This window comes from Azolla caroliniana, unplaced genomic scaffold (assembly GCF_043228905.1).
Source record: "Azolla caroliniana isolate FFs.n. ecotype wild unplaced genomic scaffold, voAzoCaro1.0.p SCAF_6, whole genome shotgun sequence".
Lineage (NCBI taxonomy): Eukaryota > Viridiplantae > Streptophyta > Polypodiopsida > Salviniales > Salviniaceae > Azolla > Azolla caroliniana.
Window position 1 is genome coordinate 1143301 of NW_028230441.1, and position 18086 is coordinate 1161386.

At 39.8% G+C, this 18086-nt stretch overlaps 2 protein-coding genes across 2 annotated transcripts; one reads left to right on the top strand and one right to left on the bottom strand.

Annotated features, from left to right (window-relative positions):
• The first annotated feature begins 10080 nt into the window (after positions 1-10080).
• LOC147862432 (glucan endo-1,3-beta-glucosidase 14-like) lies at positions 10081-12744 on the top strand. The gene is made up of 2 exons (XM_087321635.1): positions 10081-11631; positions 12443-12744. The coding sequence occupies exons 1-2, from the start codon at positions 10086-10088 to the stop codon at positions 12475-12477; spliced, it is 1581 nt and encodes a 526-aa protein (XP_087177761.1). The 5' UTR covers positions 10081-10085; the 3' UTR covers positions 12478-12744.
• A 1343-nt stretch (positions 12745-14087) lies between these two features.
• On the bottom strand, positions 14088-17397 carry LOC147862433 (ACT domain-containing protein ACR3-like). Its single transcript, XM_087321329.1, has 8 exons — positions 17138-17397; positions 16474-16548; positions 16232-16277; positions 16041-16155; positions 15824-15891; positions 15033-15632; positions 14827-14931; positions 14088-14626 (listed from the first exon to the last, which is right to left on the bottom strand). The coding sequence occupies exons 2-8, from the start codon at positions 16542-16544 to the stop codon at positions 14270-14272; spliced, it is 1362 nt and encodes a 453-aa protein (XP_087177455.1). The 5' UTR covers positions 16545-16548; positions 17138-17397; the 3' UTR covers positions 14088-14269.
• Positions 17398-18086: the final 689 nt, after the last annotated feature.

Here is an 18086-nt window from a genome sequence, read left to right on the forward strand (position 1 = left end):
CGGAGTCGCTTTAGTACTAATAGTACATGAGAATCGTGCTCTTCCTGGGTCTTCGAATAAATCAACAGATCATCCAGATAAATGATCAAACAGATATCCAAGAGGTCTCTGAATATATCATTTGCCATGTGTTGGAAGACTGCGGGTGCATTGGTTAGGCCAAACGGCATAACAGTATACTCGAAATGCCCATACCGCGTGCGAAAAGCGGTCTTCCACTCATCTCCCGGTCGGATCCGCACGAGATTATACGCTCCTCGTAGGTCGATTTTAGTAAAAAACTTGGCACCATTAACTCGCTCTAAAAGACTTGATATAAGAGGAAGTGCATACCTATTCCGGATGGTGACTTTATTCAATCCGCGGTAATCAACGACAAGACGAAGTGAGCCATCTTTCTTCTTGACAAAGAAGATGGGTGCACCGGCCGGAGATTTCGAATGACGGATGAACCCGCTTGCCAAGTTCTCCTCTATGTAGGCTCGAAGGACTTCTAACTCGGTGGGTGACAAGTTGTAAATTGGTCCCCATGGTGGCTCGGTTCCTGGTTGTAAATCGATGGGACAGTCATAGGGACGGTGATGAGGAAGGGTACCGGCTTTTACCTTGTCAAATACATCGGCATAAGGATGATATTTTGCCGGAAGTTGTATTGAGGAGTCCTTCTTAATAGTGCTAGAAGGATGTACTGATATGGCAAATAGGAACATTGCCTCCTTGGGTCCTTCTTCGCGTAGTTGATGGAGTGAAATGGTCGAAACTCGGTGAGTTGATTCTTGGGGTGGTCGATATCGGACTTCTCTTGTTCTCCAATCTATGGCTGGATTATGTAATTCAAGCCAAGGTAATCCTAGGACAATGGGATGCTCTGGACTACTAATTATATTAAATGATATTATACACACAAAACTACCTAGGACAACTTGAATGGGTTCTGATTCTTCTACAATATTCCCGGAAGCAATGGGACGACCATCAATGACCACCACAGATGCGGGACAAGGAAGTTTTCTTAAGGATATCTGAGAAGCTTGGGCAAAATTTCGATCCATGAAACAGGAATTAGCTCCGGAATCTAAAAGTGCTAGGACGGGTACTGGGGGAGTACTTTTAGTACTAACAATGACTTGGGCTAGGAACACATTGCTAACTTGCTTGAAAGGAATGGAACCACTAATGGGCTGTACAGATCTAGGGCTGCTGTCCAACCAAATGGCTCCTATTTTGGCTGGACTCAATCGTTTAACTCTTCATCTAATTGACTAAGGATTTCAAATTTATTTGAGATACTTGGGCTATTAGTACTATGAATACTATCTGACACTCTATTAGTACTATTAATACTATCAGACACTCCGAAGGGAAGAATTGACTCGGGTTTAGTACAGGCGACGATTTGATTTACCTGTCTTCTTGGCCTATGGGGACAATTGATGGCGATATGTCCTGGTCCACCGCAATAAAGACATAATCGATTGGCACGTCGTCGTTGCTTTTCTTCTTCCGATAATGGGCCGCGTCGACGCATGGTATCGATCTCCATCGGTGTCGAAGTATTTGCTTGAGGTATGTCTCGTGCAAACGGTTTAGCCGCGACTGCGGCGTAAGTGGGCTCTGGCCTAGAGCGTGGTATCTGTAATTGACGTTCTGAACGCCGTTCAAAAAGGCGGTTGTCACATCGAACTGCTCGACTGATTGCCTCCGTAAGAGACTTTGGTTCTTCGGGGAAAGTTAGAAGTAGATCTTTGACATCGTTTCGCAAGCCATAGCGAAACTGCTCCATTAGTGCTTGATCATCCCAGGGTATATCTGAAGCAAGTAGGCGGAAATCCGCCGCGTAGGCAGAGGCTGGACGATCGCCTTGACGCAATCGCCGGATCTTGTTGATCGCCGTCCTGATGCTGTCGGTGTCTCCAAAGCAGGCTTTAAACTCACCAATAAAATCTTCAAAGTTATTAAGTAAGGGTGATTGTTTTTCTAGAAGTGGAGCAAACCATGCCAAGGCTGAGCCGCTAAGTAGCGTGCCTATTAGGCCGACTCGAGATGCATCAGTGGGATATCGGGAAGGATGCATCTGGATGACTAAGCGTACCTGATTAAGGAATCCCCGGAATTGCGAACGCGTTCCATCAAATTTCACAGGAAGTCCAATCTTGGGCTCTTTATGAAATCCTTGGGGACTGGATCCTTGTTGTTGCAACGCTGCTTCGAGTTGTTGTACCCGTAACGCTAACTCCCCATGTTGTTGTTGCGTTTGTTGTTTTTCTAGAGCGATTTGTTGCAGATCCCCTATCAGCCGTTGGTTTTCTTGTTCCAGGGCAACAAATTTTTCTTTTAGGCACTGTAGCTCGGAGAAAACGGATTGGTATTCTTGGGCGCTAACAGTAGCCATAGTATAGGGAAAAGGGTAGGAGGATGAGGGAGAGTGACAAGTAGGCTAGAGGAACAAATTGGTTCAAACTGTCAGGAATAGCACTAAAACAGAGATGGAATTAGTATTAAGAACAACAGTACTATTAGTACTAAGATGACGGGATTGCGTAAGATTCCCGAGAGAGGAAGTGAGAAGAGGAGAGAGAGAGAGATAGCGAGAATGAGAGAGAGAGAGAGATGATGACAGCAGCTATATATTATGTGAAAAGATAAGTACAAGCGGCTAAGAGGCTTAAGACTGGCGTTGAACCAATTTGGTTCAAAACAATGCCTTGTGCCTCCTTTTATAGTGTTTTTAGGAATAATCCTGAAGCTTCTAGAATGCTCCAGAAAGATCTGGAATATACATCAATTTTCTATGATAAAGTATAAATGAAAATAGTATCCTACAAAATACAATTCATAATCTAATGGTAAGAGCTCGACCCATGTAGCATAAAGTCATGGGTTCGAGTCTTGCCATGACAGTATACACCATTTTTTTACTAATGATTATTAATCTCAATACCATTGATCTATTGATCCTCTTTTCAAGGTTATCATTTAAGGCTGAATAACAAGCAAAATTCAATAACTTTTAATTATAGATGCTAGGATATCTTGAAAACAAAGTTGGAATTCTAAATTGCCACTTTTAATGAAGGTTTTCATTTGGCGGGTATTAATTGGGGGGTTTACCATTGAGGCTAGTTCTAAAGAGACATAATCTAACAACATGTATTTGGTTATTTTGAATTATTTAAGTGAAAGATAGCTCCTGGGATTCGGGGTTACATCTCTTAGTTTTGACATATATTATTTGATATCAAGATATTGAGTGATTGCACAATTCACACAAGTCGACCCAAAATTAGATATGGAGATTGTTTTCCTATTCTAAAATATTGGGAATTATACCATAATTGGGAAATCCGCAACATTTTTGTATTTGATAGTAGATATGGGTTTAGAGCATATATACAAAAGTTAAAGTGTTGATGTGAAAGTTTTGTTTTAATTGGGTGAAGTCAAAATTCTAACCTCAATCATAGTGTTTGTATGGCTTGTTAGTGTTTCAACATATTCCACTACTTGTGTCGTAGTGATTAGGAATCGACAATAGTTCGGTTTTGGCTTAATTGGTTTAGGAGTTTTTAAACGTGAACGACACCGAAGTGATCCCGAAATTGTTTTCGCAAGGCCAAAGCTGAATTGAACCGAGCTCAAACCAGTTAAAGGAAACTCAAGCCTGAACCAAGCTGAGTTGAACCGCTAAAATGTTTAAAACTGGTTTAACAGCTTGGTTCTAGCTTGCATTGAGCCATTGTCACTACTAGGAGCACTTGCCCATTGCCCAATCATGTCCAGCTTTCCACTACTTGTGTAGTAGTGACTAGGAATCGACAATAGTTCGGTTTCGACTTAAATGGTTTAGGAGTTTTTAAACGTGAACGACACCGAAGTGATCCTGAAATTGTTTTCGCAAGGCCAAAGCTGAATTGAACCGAGCTCAAACCAGTTAAAGGAAACTCAAGCCTGAACTAGTTGAACCGCTAAAATGTTTAAAACTGGTTTAACGGCTTGGTTCTAGCTTGCATTGAGCCATTGTCACTACAAGGAGCGCTTGCCCATTGCCCAATCATGTCCAACTTTCCACTACTTGTGTAGTAGTGACTAGGAATCGACAATAGTTCAGTTTCGACTTAATTGGTTTAGGAGTTTTTAAACGTGAATGACACCGAAGTGATCCCTAAACTGTTTTCGCAAGGCTAAAGCTGAATTAAACCGAGCTCAAACCAGTTAAAGGAAACTCCAGCCTGAACCAAGCTGAGTTGAACCGCCAAAATGTTTAAAACTGGTTCAACGGCTTGGTTCTAGCTTGCATTGAGCCATTGTCACTACTTGGAGCGCTTGCCTATTGCCCATTCAACATGTCCAACTACCCATTCAGATTTGGGGAAGGTCAAGGTCAAGGTCAAGGTCAAGGTTAGCTCCATATTTGAGGCGTTTTGACATCATGTGAATGCATTGAGCATGTGAAATTCACTGAAATTCTGAGCGGGACTAGAGGCAGCAAGATTTGTCTGTTGATACTTCTTATTTCCAATACACAAAATAGTAGGTTAATGAAGGATGGCTCTGTCATCTTCTTCTACCTAGTACAAGTAGAGGAAACAAATCATAGAAGATTTAAAGGACATCAATTGATTTACCGGAAGCTTGGAAGGAGTGGGTTGTCCAAACTTTGTCACTCAAAATACTTTACTTGAATCGTTTATTAGCTACTCTACTTGAATCAAAGTGTAGGTGGAAATGCTTGATTTTCCCAGAAACTTGAATCTTTTATTAGCTACAATTGTAGGTGGAATAGGGATAGTGGTTTGCCCCCCCCCCCCCCCCCCACCAAACACAAATGGAAAAGAGAAGTCTTGCATACAACTGCTAAATCAAGGATGCATGATATGAAGCAGAGTTCTGATGTACAGAGGAAGTTCGAGGAAAGATGGAAAAGATTAAATTAAAAAATTTAGAAGCCAAACACTAGATATGATTAGGAACCTCTTCATAGGATAATGCTTCAACACTCTCTCCGGTGTTTGAAGCTTAGCAATGGCTCGTATGTGGATGTTCAAAAAGAAAGATTAATGAAGATATCGATCTTCAGGCATATATTAATGGAGGTGATGTCAATATACAGCCAGATTAGTGTTTTGCATTATTGCATATGTTACACTATGTTTATCACGCATACAAAATCAATATATCAACAATGCTTATCATTTAACCCGAATGAATGGAAACCATTTTGGAACTACATTATCTCCTCACAAGCAGATGTAGTTTATGTTCAGGAACAAATGAAAACTGAATTCAGCTAGTGTCTGGGTGACCCATTAGCAGGTTTTGACATCTTCTATGCAGGTCAAGGTACAAAATCAGTACTCTTGTTCATAAAATATGAGTTACATCCAACGGTTGCAGATCATGGGAACTTGATGGTTGTGCAATGCATGATAAATGGAGAGATTTAAGAATTTATTGGAATATATGGCCCAAAGGCATCAATGGAAGAGCTCTGTTATGGCAAGCCATATCTGCTTAAATAGAAGATGTTTCACCCATCAATTCATGGGCTTACCTATCAATATATCATCAACTCTCCATACTCTGTAGGGTTTTGCAGATGGTGAATTGCATACCAATAAATAAGAAAATTTTCCATGTAAAATGCATACAACCATGCTTTGAAACTTTTATATAAATCTCGCAGTTGGCTTTTGGGAATTTTTAACAACTAAGTGAGACAAGTGTTCTTCAAGGGAATGGTCTATGATATAATGCCTCCTCTTTGCATGGAAAGTGATATGAAGGGAAAGAGAATGTGTTGAACAAGCAAAACTACTTGTCGAGCCCTAATGGAGGTGCATCCATTTTACCTTACAAGAATGCATTATGTATGGTCAAGCACATATTGATGCCACTAAATCAGAAAAGTGGCAAGTGAGGTGCTACCAATCTCATATCTTCCAGACCATAGTTGTGTTTTGATATAAATACAGATACATTGACAGTTGAGCCCGAATATTATATCTATCAAGAAGGTAGATGATTATTAACTTCCAATTGTTAGACAAATGAATGTCTATATTGGAGAGAGGGGCGAGTGATTTATGGTCCCAATCGTGAAATTTTGGCATGGTGCCGCATCACCCTTGAGGATTCCAATCCCTCGCTGCTACGGTTCAATATCAAATACTAAACCGTAGGTTCCAAATTTGAAGGTAGGCATGGTGCCGAAACACCATTGAGGCATAGTACAATATAGAACATTAAGCCACAAAAATATGGAGAGGCCTATGCGTGATTGGAATGGTTGTTGCATATTCAGCTGCCACACTGTTTTCTTGAACTACCATAATTGGTGGAGGAAGTTAGGTGACCCGTGATTGTCAGATCTTTTCAAGCAATCCTTTAAGCAACCTCTCTGTATTTACAAACTTCAAACTTACATTCTTTACTCTGCTTGTTCCTGAGTCCTAATCATTTTAGTGTCTAATCGACACTTACAACAATCTTTGTGGGTTTTCATCTCACGTCAAGGTTTCTCACTACTAATATGTATAAGCATTACAAAAATAAAAAGCATGCGTAAACGGTAAGAAGTGAAGGCTCTACAATGTGTACCATTGTGAGTAGTGTGAGCGTGCATTATGCATGTGAGGTCTTCAACCCAAAGAGAATCGAAGTAAGAAATGGATGGTGGAGAAAGGTGCAGCATTTACATATTCACGAATGGAATTGATACATTACAACTTTTTAGGTGGAACAAGAATGAGAAAGACTTCATTATGTCATGGAACATTGATAATGAAAGACACAATTTGAGGCTCCTTTTCTTCGTCTATCTAACAAGTGTCATCTCCCAAACTCATTTCCCTCCTTTTTTATGGGTTACATTTTGCTCAATTGGAACAGTACAGGTTATAGCATTTGAAAACTTAGGTCTTAGTGTTCATTTATTCATATATGCCTTGTTTATATTATGTGATTACTAAGATGTGCTTCAGTTTTGTCGTGTGACTTATGAGGAGACTCTTCGCTAGTTGAGAGTTTAGTATTGAACCATACCTATATTATTGTTGCTGCAATTTAAACAAATGATAGATGTTTAAAAAAGATCTATAATCACTTTTTTTATGGTCAAATTTTTTGAAATATCTACATTCATATAACCATTGAGGGCCTCCATTTTGACATTTTGTCCACTTTGTTTTGGATATAAAGTTTTTTAGGATTACACGTGCCTAGTAACTTTTGTTTGAGCATAATAGTGTTGTAGTACATATAGATGCAAAATAATTGAAATGTGGACAATAGAAATGCATATTAGTCCATATTTATATTTTGACAGTCATAAAATCAATTTAGAGAATAACATGTGATATGAAAGTTGGACCATTACAATCTCCGCACATATTATTGTGGTATGATTGATACCATTGATATGGTAACATATATCATGTCACTTTCAAGGTGGATTCTTCAAATGAATAATGTAGGTATTATGGTGGATTTCATTGACAAAGAAGGATCCTTCAAAGGAATCATATAGCGCACTATGAACAAACAAACCATGTGGCCTTGGGGGCGTCAATTTCGTAGCATCATAATCTTCATTCCATGTCAACCTAAGGCGCAACCTAAGGCAAATGAAATAAGATGGAAAAGTGAGGGAAGTTATAATGAGATGGTTTATCAATGCATTATCTTGATAATGTGAAAGACCACATTCTCGACGGATAACAATACTAGGATCTCTCTTAGAGTAGGGTAGAATAGGGCATTCTTTTGGTTTTTTCTTAAAGGTGTAAATTAATTACAATACATAAAAACTATTCTTAGGTTGGGTTTAATGTGTTTCATCATGTAGAAAATATTTTGGGCAAAACCAATCCCCTTTTAGATAACCTCCACTTTTAGATAACCTCCACTTTTAGATAACCTCCACTTTATAAATTAGCATCAAGTTTGAGTATCCTTAAAGTTTAAAGTAGGTTTAGGTATCTAACAAAGGTTAACTCTACTATACTAGGAGCGTTGTTACAATGTTACAAACTTACAAGTTTGATTGTATGATTTTGCCTTCGGTGGAACTTGTAAAGACTTGATCATATTGCAATTCATGTTTTTCATAGAATTCAATGTTGGCACTTTTGAATTTCTTCATGGAGGCAATCTTCCTTATACTCGATCATCTTTGCAAATAGCTCCGAAGTAAAAGTGTGTCAGTATTGTGTTTCATACACTTTGACATTAATAACTTTGGACGAAGGAGAAAAGAGGCATAGAAATGAATTTTCTTTATGTTTTCATACCATACTTTGCCATTAGTTATGGTATCATATTGTGCATCAATTTTACATGTAATAACTATAGTTATCTCACATTATTTGAGGATGGAATCTATTTGGCCAATATATTGTAACATAATTATATTTTGTGAAATCTCTATGGTTTGTTATGTGTAGAATTGAGCCGGAAACATCCACAAGGAAGATACATTGTGATATCATGTTCTGAGTGATGCATTGGATTAAGTTATGACTAAGCCTTGTGATAAAAAAATGTCAACTAAGCTTTGAGTTCAAATGTTATGGGACACACATTTTCATATTCTATATATCATCCAAGATTTCGTCTCGATTCTAGATTCAATTGTTTGGCTAAAATAAAGAGATGTATTTTCAGTAACACTTTATAGTACTTTGTGGGGCACATCGAGGTGGGGTAAAAACTCACAAAAAGAAAATTTATTTACTAACACAATGTTGTACTCAAAATCACCCAAAGAAGATTTGAAAGTTGTCTAAGGGATATATCATAGAGCCAAAGACAATCATGCAATGATTGGCTAAGAGACCATGTGAAGAAGACAAAGAAGAAAACGCATCTACAACATAGAACAAGCTGATTGAAGACCATGTGTCACTGGTTACATACTATCCATATGGTTGATAATCCCCAAAATCTAAACCGATTGAAAAAAAATTGAATAAATTCTGCACCAACATTGGGAATGAAATCATATTCCCAAAAGTTCTTTCCAGAACGAAGACTTGGGAAACAATTGGATGTGTACTGCCCCTTCCACGAAATGCTTACTTTTGGGGCAATACTAGAGACAAGAACTTAATCGATTCTAAACCAAATCCACATCTCTTGCATCTTGTTGAGTTTTTGTTACAGCTTTTATCCCAACAAGTAAAACCCCAAATAAATTGCGCCTGTAGAATAATATGATGCATCCATAGTTGATCACTTAGTTGTTTTATCAATGAAGTGATAAGAAGCAACTACCAATATGCAATGTTAATTGTATATGTATGTACTCATTGGTAAATATTTGAGCCAATAACCAAGTTCCAATCTTGTAACTTGTAAACGGTTTTGTGTCTCTATCGATGGGAAATGTTCTTAATGATGGACCAAATCCTCTATTTTGTGCAAAATCTCTCTTCGCAAGAGACACCTTTTTTGTAAAAAAACTATTCATGGATGAGGCTTAGTTTGAAGTGAAGTGATGTTGCACCAATTCAACCGCCTACCACATAGAAATCTCCCAAATCACAACTTCCGAGACATCGACGAGAATGTTGTCTAGCACGGTGATTCACAATACTTGTGCATTCGCCCAGAGTTCCCCACAACAAGAGGTCCAATTTGCAACTCTCTGTCTCTCCCTTATATAACAGATGGGAAAAATCTTGGATGAGTTTTTTTCCAGAAAAATCTTAGTTGGATGGGAAATTTTCTGAGACATTTGGGCTAAAAAATTTAATTCCTTATATTTTTTGCTCGTTTCTTCTAGCTAGAAATCTAACCTAAAACCAATTGTTTTATTTCCATTTAATTATTTCAAATTATATGTCTATGTACATACATATTTAATCTACTATTTGTCTTTATTTATTACCCACAAAGATATACATACATACATACATACATACATATTACATATATATATTATGAGAGGGAGGAACAGTGGAAAAGTAAAACTGTGAAAAGTGAAGAGAGCGAGAAGAGTAGTACAAAAGAGAGAGGGAGAGACAATGCCCTGTTTCATTGAGAGAAAAAGGAGAGACACAGACAGAGAGGGAGAGGGAGAGATGGGCATGGGCATGGGCATGGGCATGGGCATGGGCATGGGCATGGGCATGGGCATGGGCATGGGCATGGACATGGACATGGACATGGACATGGAGGTGTGCTTAGGGAGGAGCTTGGTAATGACATCAACACGGGTACTAGCCATGGCCATGGCCATGGTGATGGTGATGGTGGGTGGTGCTGAGGGTGGAAGCATTGGTGTGAACTATGGTCGAGTGGCTAACAACCTCCCTTCACCCCAAGAGGTAGTCACCCTCATCAAGCAGCTAGGCGTTCAAAAGGTGAAGCTCTACGATGCCGACCCATCGGTCGTCGCCTCCTTCGCGGGTTCCGGCATCGACCTAGTCATCGCCATACCCAACCAGGACCTTCCTCGGGTGGCGTCCAGCCAACACGAGTCCGACACATGGCTTTCATCGTATGTGGTCCCGCACCTCCCGGCCACACGCATTGTCGCCATTGCGGTCGGCAACGAGGTCCTCTCATCCCCGCGGCCCGACGTCCGCTCCCTTGCACCCTCTCTCCTCCCCGCCATCCGCAACATACACTCCTCCCTCTCCAAGCTCGGCCTCCACTCACATATCAAGGTCTCCACCCCTCACACCCTCTCTATCCTCGCCTCCTCTTTCCCTCCTTCCATGGCCGCATTTAACCCTTCCATTGCCACTCCTTTCATGAAACCTCTGCTGGATTTCCTGGCCTCCATTAACTCCGTCGTTATGATCAATGTCTACCCCTTCTTCGCCTACGAATCCCAACCCAGCACCATCTCACTCAACTATGCACTCTTCCAAGGATCATCGTCACATGGTGTAAATGACCCCCACAGTGGGCTCTTCTACACCAACCTATTCGACGCCCAGCTCGATGCTTTCTTCGTGGCCATGGCGGCCCTTGGACACCCCGACATGCCCGTCGTGGTGACCGAGACCGGGTGGCCATCCAAAGGCGAAGAAGCCGAGGTTGGAGCCACACCTAAGAATGCTGAGACATACATCACCAACCTTATCAAACATATAACTTCCAATGTTGGCACACCAAGAAAGCCTAATGCGTCAATAGATGCCTACATCTTTGCTCTCTTCAACGAGAATATGAAGGATGGCCCCGAATCAGAGAGGAACTATGGACTATTCTATCCCAACCAACGACGGGTATACGAGTTAGACCTTGTGTCCACGCGAGCATCGAGCTCTGGGTCAGGGCCGAGAGAGAGGGACGAGGAAAATAAGCACAATTCACATTCACATTCTTATCACTCTCGGTACAGAAACCGAAACCAATGGGGATCCGGTGCGGGTGCAGAAACGTCGTGGTGGTGCGTGGCAAATGGCAGTGCGGACATCCCCGCGTTACAAGCAGCGATGGATTACGCGTGTGGGCCGGGCAGGGCGGATTGCTCATTGATCCAACCGGACCAGCCTTGCTTCTATCCCAATACACTTGTGGCCCACGCTTCATTTGCGTTCAATAGCTACTACCAACTCAACAAACAATGGGGTGGAACATGTAGCTTTCAAGGGGCTTCACAACTAACCAAACAAGACCCAAGTGAGTTCCATCCCCTCCCCTCTCTCTACACACACACACACACACACACACACACGTGTGAGTCTCTCAACGAGATCTCAACAACAACATACGTGCACATATATATATCTAGCTTTACATATATGTACATGTGCGTTGTATATCCAAATACAATTGGGGGGAATAGCCCACTTCCTATCATGCATCACACCTAGCAATGGTATGGCCTATGGGATACCTCACCACGAGTATAAACTGTGGTCCCACTGTTGGAACTTGGAATTATAGTGTGAATACGTCCAATACTCCTTTTGATATATATATACATCATGAGGTATATGGGGTCTTAAGACTTCTTATACATCTTGGTACGTAGAGCCTTCCCTATATATCCTCATGATGTTTGGCCCCCCTGTTGGAAGTGAAGTGGGGAAACGTCAAAGACAGTCTTCTCATACATATAAATCACAGGGTATGTGGACCTCTTAAGCAGACTTGTGGTTGGAAAATATATGGAAGTTCTTTTCGCATACATACATATTGCCGAGTATGTGGAGTCTCGCCTATAAAGGCTCGTAATACTTGTCCGTAATGATGGAGAGAGGTGGGACAATGTGCAAAACGTGACAATGATATCTACCGACTATGCACATTAAGGGAAACATAGTAAAGCTCATTAGGTGAATGCCAAGTTTTCTATCCATTTAACTAAAAGTAGGTCATATATGCAGATGTATGCATATGCTTGTTTATATTTTATTGTCTATAACATTGCCTTTTGTTGTTTATATTTTATTTTTAATTCATTTTGTTCTTTCCATTGTAATTGTAGGTTATCATGGTTGCAAATACATTGGAAGCGTTTGAAAACCCCTTCCTATAGATGTCTAATGCACTCACTCTCACACACACTCATTTGGCTTCTTCATCCGTTCAAACTCTATTATGAAGTTAGAGCTTTCAGAACTAGTATGTTTATAGCATACAATGTAGAACAATGATAATGAATAGTTACCTCTAATTGAGGACAAGGGTGTTTGCGTGTTTTGATTGTGGTTCTTATATGGTGTCTATCTTTTTGTCCCATGCTACTGTTCATTTTTAATTAAGAATAGTCTCTTTCTTCTTACTATAGTTTTTCAATAAAAGAAAATCAGATAGGATTTCTGTTTAGTGTTTAAAAATATCTACACAATTGTTAGTGCGGTTGTGTTTTTCATTATATAACTATTAGGCATAGAGAATATGGCCTTCAATGTGCATTAAGATTTAGATAGATAATTTGAAGCAACTAGGCTTTTCTATTATGTATTTATACATATGCAACTTTATTGTAGTCTTGGGAGGTCAAATATATATCTATCAGCGGAGGACCCAAAATAGAGCTTTTAAATAGGGTCCCAACGCATGTAACAAATTCTCATTGTAGGGAATAAATAGATCTAAAATGAAAAGGAAAAAATGGATTTTTTTCCTTTTGTGAATCTACTTGTTGATCTTGATCATATTAGAGCTTGCCATCTCTCTCACATCTGCATTATGAACTCTTCCTTGTAAAAAATTCTTCTGCATGAGGGTCACTTACCCCTCACAATCTACTCGAAATAGGTTTTTACTCATACCTTCGAGTATGACAATAGAATCTATCTACCGATCCCAGCATTTCTATTTTTCTGCTGCAAGTGCTTTTGTTCTCTGTTTGTTGATAGCTTGAGTGAACACTAGCAAATCCAACTTCCAAGAGTTTTGCTTTGGCTTTCATCCTCATTCTGCTTTTAATTATTACTTATTTAACATGCGTTCTTTGGTTCTTGCACTCCTTACGGTGCTGCCAAGGGCCAAGAGACACACAAACAAACATCTTTGGGAAAGCACAAGAGGTATGATATAATGTACTGTAACTACAACAGTTGCAGATCCCTCCACAATGAATACATTCTCAGCCACTAACCATGTCATGTTGAATAATTCATACTGAGCATTGCCTCTGGCAATTTGTTTATCAAGTGTTCAGAAACAGATCATCATAACTAACAGACCTATATCGAAGTTACAAACACTCTTCCTTTAATTATTTCTAGTTACATCAACGGTCATATGTCAGCAAAATAAACGAGTGGTGCTTGCAAAATGAAATGCCATTAATAGTAAATAAGCTGGTTATCATACAACTATGTATTTTGTACATGGTTGAACCAGAAATGATTAGCGTCAACTATCAGTATGACAATTCAAACAATACCTTGTGTAAATCAATTAAAATCATGGTGGTTTAGGGTTTGACAAATTGCCTATTGGAAGTTAAGGACCTAGAATTCAGTTGCTATGTGGATTTTTTAACAATTTCTCACATCGCTGACTAATTCCAACAGACCTCAAACTAGAAAGAACTTACAATCTCCAAACCATACAACCTTACGGAGAGCATAGTGCACTTTACACATCTGATTAATCTAGTTCTAATATCATCCCTTGCAAAACGAATGAAACTTTTCTTCTCTGACAAAACTAATCACACTATTGTTACAAAGGGCATTCATTTCTCACGTTACAAAGAACTCACTGAATCTACGACCATGCATCTTATATACAAAAACTGTCTGATCTTTTGCAGACTCAACTATGTGAAAGAAAACGTGACCTCAATGCTGATTCAAAACTAAGAACATGGCTTGACCAAACCAAGATTCGAGGAGAAACGTTCCCATTGTGTCTTGATCAAATTCCCAAAAGAAAATCCAGGTTTCCCCATATTGTCTTCACTATAGGACCTTCCAAGCTTCGGTATATCTTTCACATGCAGTATTTGTTGACCCATCTCATTACGTATAGCTTCGATTCTCTTCATATCCACTGGACCACCTGAGGAATCAGTGACATAAAAAGTATTCACTGCTTTCTTGCCTTGTGTTGTCACATCAGCTCTCGCCACAGACAAGCCATTCTCTCTGAAGATTCGTGTTATATCAGAAAGTAATCCTACTCTATCACTCGTGCATAGCTCAAGCCTAATACCCTAGAAATCAACATGAACAAAAAAGGCATTCAACCTGTTGAAAAGCAATCCAAGGAATATTATCATTACTAGCAACAGTAGAGGGTTTTTTCACTATAAAATCAATCCAAGGAAACTATAATCATCAATCATTGTAGGTAGCAAATAACACTATATACGTCAAACAAACACAACCACTAACTACAGAAATTTTTGTTTACCTGTGATACTCTTCGTTCTATTGCTGCTTCAAGGCACTTGATGACCCTCTGTTTCTCGCCTTCAGTATCCAGTGTGCACCCATCCATATGACGGATATAATATTCCTATTTGTTGAAATAATCACAAAAGAGATTAAATCTCTTCCTATAGTGGGTAAAGACCAACTAGGTGAATAAGTAAAAAACGTATTGTTCAATAGCATTACCTGAACAGCATTAGGTCCATCTGAATCTATAGTGGCATGGAAGACAACATATTGCATGTCTGTAAGGGTACAAACAGTATCAAACAGGAGTTTGGAACGATCCTTGCAACAAATGGTCACTACTGAGTAGCCTTTCTCGAGGCAATTCTCTATAGAGATGTGTGGTCTATCTACATAGCTAGTACTTGACCCCTCATAGTCTCGATCAGCAAACATCATTTGATGCAATCTCCTCTCTGTGTGCGTCAAACCAACAGAGAAGTCGGTCTTCGCTCCTTTCCGGTCATCTCTTGCCTTCAAGACATTAGAAAGCTGTTCTTTCATAAAGTTTAGCTTTTGAGGTTCTTCAATGGGGCCACCAGAGTTTTCATCAGTGACATAAACAACACAAGCAACTCTTGTATTATGTGTCCAAACCTCAGCAGCCACAACGTTACACTTTAAGTTGGTAAGGACTGCAGAGATTTCAGATAGAAGCCCTGGTCGGTCTGTGCCGATCATTTCTATTGCTGTATGCTCAGCTATAGCTTGCATACCCACAATTCGTCCCAAGCATGTCCTTACTTCAGGGGTAGTGACAATCCTTTTTGCACCCAACGACTGCCAAAAACATAGAGAGCATGTATTGATAACATTGCCATCACTGAAAATGACACCCATGTCAATTATGCAGACATACAAGAAGAAAACTTTTTTTGGGAGGGTTCACAAGTGTACAATATTACATTTAACTCAAATATCAAAGTCATACATGTTTTTCAAAAGGTTCGGGATAGGATAATAAAGCAAACCTGTTGGATAAATTCTATTAACTTTTCATCAATAAGCTTGTTACCAAGTTGATCAGTGACATGGAACACTGTCAAACCAGAAATTACATCTGGTCAGATCACAGAAGGAATTCATTTTCCTCGAAGTAAAAGGATAATAAAAATGCAATCCTATCAAATGTAAGACAAAATAAAGCAACGAAGACCAAGACATATGATGTACACCAGAGACGCATACCATCCATGAACCAACCACCATCAGACGAAATATATGCTTTGGAAATGACAAGGTCAAGATCGGTGAGGACCTGAACAACTTCCAAGAGACTTCCATGCTTATTTGCACTGTCAACCTGATATTCAGATAGATAAGCTTAAGTCTCTTAATTACCATAGTTATCATCACCAAAGTCTGAAAAAACATCTCACCTTAACTAAGGTGTAATCCTTACATGCTTTATTATCAACTACAACCCTGTAAGCAGGTGTCGAGCAAACTTATTAAGAGACAGATATGCATGGACTAAGACCCAACCACATACCACAAAAACAGTTTTATCTTATTTGATTCAGCTTTTGGAAATCTATCATCGTGTTTTGAATAATATCTTATAGAAATTATCCTGGTTTTTTCATTTTCTACCGTTTTTCTTATCTTTTAGTTGGCATACCTTGGAGGATTTATTCGTTGGCTCAGCGTTTCGTACTCTGGATCAAAGTACGGCCAACAGATTGGCTCCATCTCTCTGCAACAGCATGCAAACAGTGATTCTAATAAATCTCTCTCTCTCTCTCTCTGTTTTATATACATACGTATATAAATACACATACGTGTGTATTGGTGTGTGCATATCGACATACCACCACGAGAAAGCTCTCTTTATTTCTAAGTCTCTTATGTAAAATGTGATTATGTCAACAAAATTACGGAGAGAGAGCTCTCTATGATCTGTGTATGCATAATATACATACACATTCGCATAAGCTTAGACATATGCATACCCATACACATAAGCAGATGCATAATATATACATATATAACATATCAGAAGAAACCTCTGTGTGTGTGTGTGTGTGTGTGTGTGTGAGTATACATTATATATGAATCACCAAAACGAAGGATCTTTCTATAAAGAGATATCGTGAAAGAAATCCATCCGTCTCTTTCATCTTTGCATTCATATATGAATACAAGTCACCAAGAAAACACGATCTCTATATCTGTTTCTGCATTATATACGAACACATATATGTACAAATATGTGTACGCATACACATGCACATCAAGAAAAGCCGAAAGCAAGGTATATATGTCGGATGAAATGAATAACACACCAGAAAGGAAGCTTGCGTTCTTCAGTCCAAAGACGGAGAGAATCAGAGAGATAGGAAGGGAATCAGGCGTTAAACGAAGAAGGAAGATATGAAACGGAACAAGAAGAAGAAGGAACAGCGAATGAAACGATCAGGCGGACGTGTTTATCGTCCAGGGGAGCAACAGACCACATTCTAGGCATGTCTGAGCGGATGATCAAGAATGGAGTGAGAGAAAGGAAACGGCGATGGCGATGGCGATGGCGATGGCGACGGTGACGAGGGGGGGGGGGGGGGGGGGGGGGATGAAGAAGGGGAGGAGGACTGCGTTCTATTTCTTTTTGCCTTTTTCCTTTTTCCTTTTTCCTTTTAGTTTTGGGTGGTTTTCTCTTATTAGTTTTTATTTTTTTCCCCCTCGTTTTTTATTTGCTTTGTTTTGGTGGTGGGGGGTAACAAGAAGAAGAAATAAATAGTTCAGTTCGTTGGGGGTTCCCCAATCCAATCCAATCCATTGCTCCCTTGGGGGGTTTTATTTTTTTGGGTGGGGGAGGGGGTCCTCCCGCACTCCTCTTTCTTTATCTACAATTTTTCCTACTTGATTGTGTCCCAATGTTGGGGCTCAACTCAACCATGCAATTCCCAACACCCCTGCCCCCCCCCCCCCCCCCCCCCCCCCCCCCTCTCATCCTCCTCCTCATTATTATTAGTATTATTATAATTGTTCCATGTTTTGCGGTCTCCCCTCTCGGGTTTGTGGTTTATATCATAGCATCGAAAGTCATACAATTGAGAGAACCCAAGTTCTATCCTTGCCATGGGCTAGAGGCATGTCGTCTAATATCAATCTTCCATCAACTTTAAAAACATCTCTCTCGCTCTCTCCAAACCCCCCACTCACCCACCCACCCACCCACCCACTCACCCATACGTACTGGTTTCGACCTAACATTTTCAGTTGCATCGGTCTGAT

Coding starts and splice junctions, on each gene's coding strand:
- LOC147862433 (XM_087321329.1), bottom strand. CDS start 16,544: ATGGAGCCAATCTGTTGGCCGTACTTTGATCCAGAGTACGAAACGCTG. Junction 16,156..16,231: donor AGGATTACACCTTAGTTAAG/GTGAGATGTTTT, acceptor TCTGAATATCAG/GTTGACAGTGCAAATAAGCA. Junction 15,892..16,040: donor TGGTGGTTGGTTCATGGATG/GTATGCGTCTCT, acceptor CTGGTTTGACAG/TGTTCCATGTCACTGATCAA.
- LOC147862432 (XM_087321635.1), top strand. CDS start 10,086: ATGGGCATGGGCATGGGCATGGGCATGGGCATGGGCATGGGCATGGGC. Junction 11,632..12,442: donor ACTAACCAAACAAGACCCAA/GTGAGTTCCATC, acceptor TTGTAATTGTAG/GTTATCATGGTTGCAAATAC.